Here is a 5321-nt window from a genome sequence, read left to right as displayed (position 1 = left end):
TGTCTGACATCCTCCTTATAAAGGAGCTGTAAGGAGCTACTTTGGCTCATTTGGCTCCCAACATCACATCACATCAACTGCAACAGTCATTCAGTCACCTGAAGAAGGTATGCGCACTGCAGTTTCTTTTCCTCTTGTAGTTTAGCCTTTTTTTTTTTTTTTTTTTTTTACATATTCTACATCTGTTAATCATTAAATGAACTGTTTAATTCTGTTGGTTTTGTATAATTGCTTGTCTTATGGTTCTTTGTAATCCTAGAATGGCTGGTCCAGTCATTGTATATTCTACTCATTCTGTATAGGCCCTGTAAAAATTATAATTGTTATTATAAAATGAAATTTATTTCAGTCTTTATACTTTAAAATTTCACATTTAATTCAACGTGTATCTTGTCTCTTTGTAATTGTTTGTGAAATTTACTAGTGAAAATTGTTTCATAGTAAATCCTGCCATTTTTTTTTTTCAATGTAGAGTTTATTCAACAATGGAGTCCTCACGACGTTTATACATCCACATACCAGATGAATATGAAGAATTTCTAATATCTGGTGAATGGGTAAGCTGACTAATTGTTGCACTGTTACAATGTCGGAAATTAACTTTCCTGCCATGCAGGAATTAATTTTTCAGGGTCATTTAATACCAAATACATAAATATTACTAATTGTTTCTAATAAATTCTAAATTCGAATGGCTGTTAGTTATAAAATTAAATCAACAGAAGAAAACTGGGTATAAATATTCCATCATAATAGAATAAAACAAAATATATCACAGCTTGAATGTGCAAAATGACTGACAGGTAGAAAGAGGCTCAAAGTCATCGGATTGGCTTATCAAAGAAACAAACCACAATCCCGTTGCTAGAAGCTTTAGACAAGTTTGATCATTTAGGACAGCAAAATCAGTGCTGCTTGTCAGGTAATATTATCTGAGTGGCATTTCATAAACAGTCACTTACAGTGCCTTTAATTGCCACTGGCTTTCAATCTGTTTTAGGCACAGACTGAGTTTGAGGTTTTGCCTGAGACGCTGAGATAGGCTCCAGAATCCCTGTGACGCCAGACATACCACAAGAGATTTGGAGAATGAATGGATGGATAGGATTTGTATGTGATTTGATTTATGTCTTGTCTACCTTTCTTAGGACCATGGGATTGTTGTTAGAGATTTGAATCCATGTTTGACAGACAGTGAGTTTCACAACTACTTTGAAAAATTTGGGACAATTACAGAATGTGAAGTAAGTACTTTTATAATTGAAAACTTTTAACAGGGCAGATATATGTTATATGGAATGTTATTGCTGAGTCTAAATCAACTTCTATCTCATTTAGTTAGTTGGTGGGATGATTTATGTTGCTTTAGTAAAACAGACCAAATTTATTGTCCTGCTTTTAACCTTCTCTTTAGCTAATTTTAAAGTAGTTGAGTTAAAAAAAAAAAAAAAACATTTCAGTATGTTAGGTCAAACATTTAACCCAGTCAACCTAGCGCTGAGCTTGTCTACTTTTGACCCAGTGCTGGGTTGCCAAAATGACTCACATTGGGTTGTTTTCAACCCAAAATTTTATAGTGTACTTAGATGACCTCATATTTGTGATGATCGCTACTGTTAACTTTTACTCCTCTTGTAATTTGATAACTTTTCTCAATGAACAGTTTACAATCAACAAGTCATCAGGATGGCCAAAGGGTGTGGGCTTTGTGAGATACTCATCTGCAGGGGAGGCTAAAGCAGCAGAAGAAGCCGGGCCACACTGCCTTGGAGGTTTTCACTTATGGATCAACAAAGTTGTTACACCAAAAGTGAGTCAATCTGTTGTTTGTAGCAAGAAGGCCTATAATTTCTGCTTAAAAGACCATCTTAGACTTCCATGCTGGTGTGGATTGGCTCATGCTGGTTTGGTGCGGCTCATGAAGGTGACCCAGCATAGTCATGTCCTTCACCAGAAAAATGGTCCTTCTGATTAATCTGTGGTCTGTTTTCCAAGAGCAGCTATGGTTGCATGTTTTGACTTTACCAATAGAGTTCAATGGAACTTAGTTGGCTAACGATGCTTTGGGGAAACGCACCCCAGGTTGACCAAAGGAAGCTTGCGATTGACTGAAGGTGTGGTCACATTTACTGTTGCTCTGCGAAATTTCGGGTTGGTCACATGAATTCGCTGTTAAACCTGCTTGTTTTTAAAGTGGCTTATGTGTGAGCTGTGTCTTTTACATCTCTACACTATTAAGAAGAGATAGTGGACCTTTCATTGCATGCAAAAGTTCGCTGCAACTTTGCTAATGTGATCGCACCCTACAAGGCCTGGTAGGGACACCAGCATCCCATGCCAAGGACCAGCATCCAAAACACAACATACACTGATGACTAACAGGGCTTGTCTTTTCAACAGGATTCCTCTAAAAATATATTCAATAACATCCATTTATTTTGATATGGCAGTTGCTCGGTTTGGGACTTCTGTGTAAATTCTTGTACTACAGACCTCATTTCATGCTTTGGAATGGAGCAGCACACCATGAACCCAGTTACATATGTCTCTCTCTCTCTCTCTTCCTCTCTCTCTTTTAGATGGCTGCCCAGAACAGATCTGACAATCAGTTAAATAGTCCTCCATGCCAATCCTTTCAAACAGACCTGTGTGTGAATTAGAAGTGGGATATAGGAGCACCGACAGTTACTGGCTGGAATGATTTACACTAAACCTCATCCTACCACAATGTGAACTAAAATGTTTTTGCATGATAATCCAGTGTATATGGTTACATTTTCTACCTAGCATTAAAACCCTGTTTATTCTAACGTAACATTAAAACCTTGTTTGATTTAATGTCTGTATCCTGTAAATGATCACTTTTATATGTATACCTGAAATGTTGAATAAATGTATTCTCCGAGCAGCTCTTATTGATGTTTATTGAAAGTTTTGTTTTTCTTAAGGATTATCTTCAGCTTTTACAACAGAGAGCTTAAGTAGACTTTTTAGGCTCAACTAATCTGAATTGAATTTACAGCTAGATTCAGCAGTCTAATAATGAGAATGCTTGGGGAATAATAACAATTTAGAGTCAAAATTATTATTATTATTACTTTAATATGGAGTGTTGGGAAGGTTACTTTGGAAATGTAATAGGTTACAGATTACAAGTTACCCTACTTAAAATGTAATAAGTAGTGTAACTTCAATTACTTTATTAAAGTAATGTAACTGATTACATTTGATTACTTTTCTAAATTTCTAATGTTTTCAACTGTTAATCATTTTCAAACATGTAAACCAGGCAGGGCTAAACTTACAATATGTGCACAACACTGATAACTCTCAGACTTTCGAAATCCTTCATCACTTGAATTAAGATTATAATATTTTCATTTTAAAGGAGACATTGGATGCAAAATATCTTCATTTGCATATAAAGGTGTTTTAGCAGGGTGTGGACACAACCACCATACAATGATCAACATTCACTCCTTTTTTTAATCCCCAAAAACCTAAACAGTCTCAATTACTGTTTTTGAAATCAAATCTTTGCATATCTATGACAGGAAACACTCAAATCTAACAATGCCTTAGAAAAAAACAGTTAATCTTAAAAAAAAAAAAAAGCATATACATAAACCCTATCGGATAAGCATGTTATAAACTTCTGAAACATTGGTGTTTCATATTTTAGAGCAGTCACTGCAACTTATGAAAGAACTCAATTAAATCTGTATGTGGGAGTGTGTGTGGAAAAAAATCAGATGTAACCCCCTTTGTAATCCTTAACATTTTCATAAGTAACTGTAATTTAATTACACAATTTTTCTTAGTAACTGTAACTGATTACAATTTATTTTATTTTGTAATTAAATTACGTAATTCCGTTACATGTAACTAGTTACTCCCCAACACTGAGTGTTCCTGTGGAAAACATCCTTTATTTTTGTTTATTTACTCTGAATTGTTTACACTTTATTTTAAGGTCAAATTCCCTCTATTAGCAAACCATTAACTATTACTTTTGTTTCAGTAAACTCCTAATTGGCTGCTTATTAATAGTCAGTAAGGTAGGCTAGTTGTTAAGTTTAGGTATTGGGTAGGATTAGGGATGTAGAATATGGTCATGCAGAATATGTGCTTTATAAGTACTTATAAATAGCCAATATGTTAATAATAGGCATGCTAATAAGCAGCTAGTTAATATTGAGAATTGGTCCCTATATGGAAGTGTTACCTCTGAATTTGTAAACACAGTTCAACCCAGAAATACTGTAGGAATAGACTACTTAAATTAGTTATTGCATAACTAAACTCTTTATTCTGCACATTGACATCAGTCAATAATATCTCTATTTAAACTAAAATACCATGCTATTTGTTCGCATTCAAACTACGTGAAATCAGCAGGCTATGTACTACCATGATTACAAACGCAACTACAAAGATGCATCACATTTGTTCTCAAGAAAGCTTATATGTGGACCAAGGAGCTCTAAAATGTAGACAATAAAAGATGTCAACATTCTAAGCTTAAATAACATTAACATATTTTGGCGATTAAAAGTACGCGGAATTTTCCATCAAATATTTACTCTCCATAAACGCTTAACAGCCATTCGTGTTGTCGTTGTGTATTAGTTGCTCTATCTAGTATTCAATCTGGGAAAACATCATGTAGACAAGATATCATATACCAGATATTCAACTTACTTTTAATACTGTATGATAAAGGGCTGGATGTTTCCTTCCTTTGGGTTCCTGCTCATGTAGGGGTGGAAGGAAATGAGATTGTAGATATTCTGGCAATAGGAGCAATAAAGCATGAAACAGTTGATATACAAATACCGTTATGTAGAACAGAAATCAAAACCATTATTAAAGGACATACAAGCAAAATATGGCAAGAATACTGGGACATAACTGATACTGGATGACATCTGTATAACATACAAAAACAAGTAGGCTTAAATAGTATTAGGCAGAGCGGGAATCCAAAGGAAGGAAAGATAATTACCCTGTTGAAAAAAACAGCATATGCTGGTTAGGTATGTTTTGACGCTGGGTTGCTGGTTTAAGCTGGTCCTTTTGCTGGTTTGTGCTGGTCCTTTGCTGGTTTAAGCTGGTCCTTTTGCTGGTTTGTGCTGGTTTATGCTGGTAACTTGCTTAATATGGTATGCTTAAAGGACCAGCACAAACCAGCAAAAGACCAGCTTAAACCAGCATCCCAGCATCAAAACATACCTAACCAGCGTATGCTGGTTTTAGAATAGGTCATGCTTGTTTAAATTTTACATTACAGAGAATAGGAAAACAGCCTGTCAAGTTCAAAA

General features: G+C 35.0%; 1 protein-coding gene across 1 annotated transcript; it reads left to right on the top strand.

Moving 5' to 3' along the window:
- LOC107571306 (heterogeneous nuclear ribonucleoprotein A0) lies at positions 1-2714 on the top strand. Its single transcript, XM_016257623.1, has 5 exons — positions 1-107; positions 473-557; positions 1149-1244; positions 1664-1810; positions 2580-2714. Exons 2-5 carry the CDS (start codon positions 486-488, stop codon positions 2658-2660), a joined length of 396 nt encoding a protein of 131 aa, XP_016113109.1. The 5' UTR covers positions 1-107; positions 473-485; the 3' UTR covers positions 2661-2714.
- The last annotated feature ends 2607 nt before the right edge of the window (positions 2715-5321 follow it).

The sequence above is a fragment of the Sinocyclocheilus grahami genome, unplaced genomic scaffold (genome assembly GCF_001515645.1).
Source record: "Sinocyclocheilus grahami isolate Dianchi unplaced genomic scaffold, SAMN03320097.WGS_v1.1 scaffold1578.1, whole genome shotgun sequence".
NCBI classification, from domain to species: domain Eukaryota; kingdom Metazoa; phylum Chordata; class Actinopteri; order Cypriniformes; family Cyprinidae; genus Sinocyclocheilus; species Sinocyclocheilus grahami.
Note: the sequence above shows the minus strand (reverse complement) of the source record. Positions and strands in the feature narration are given on the sequence as shown.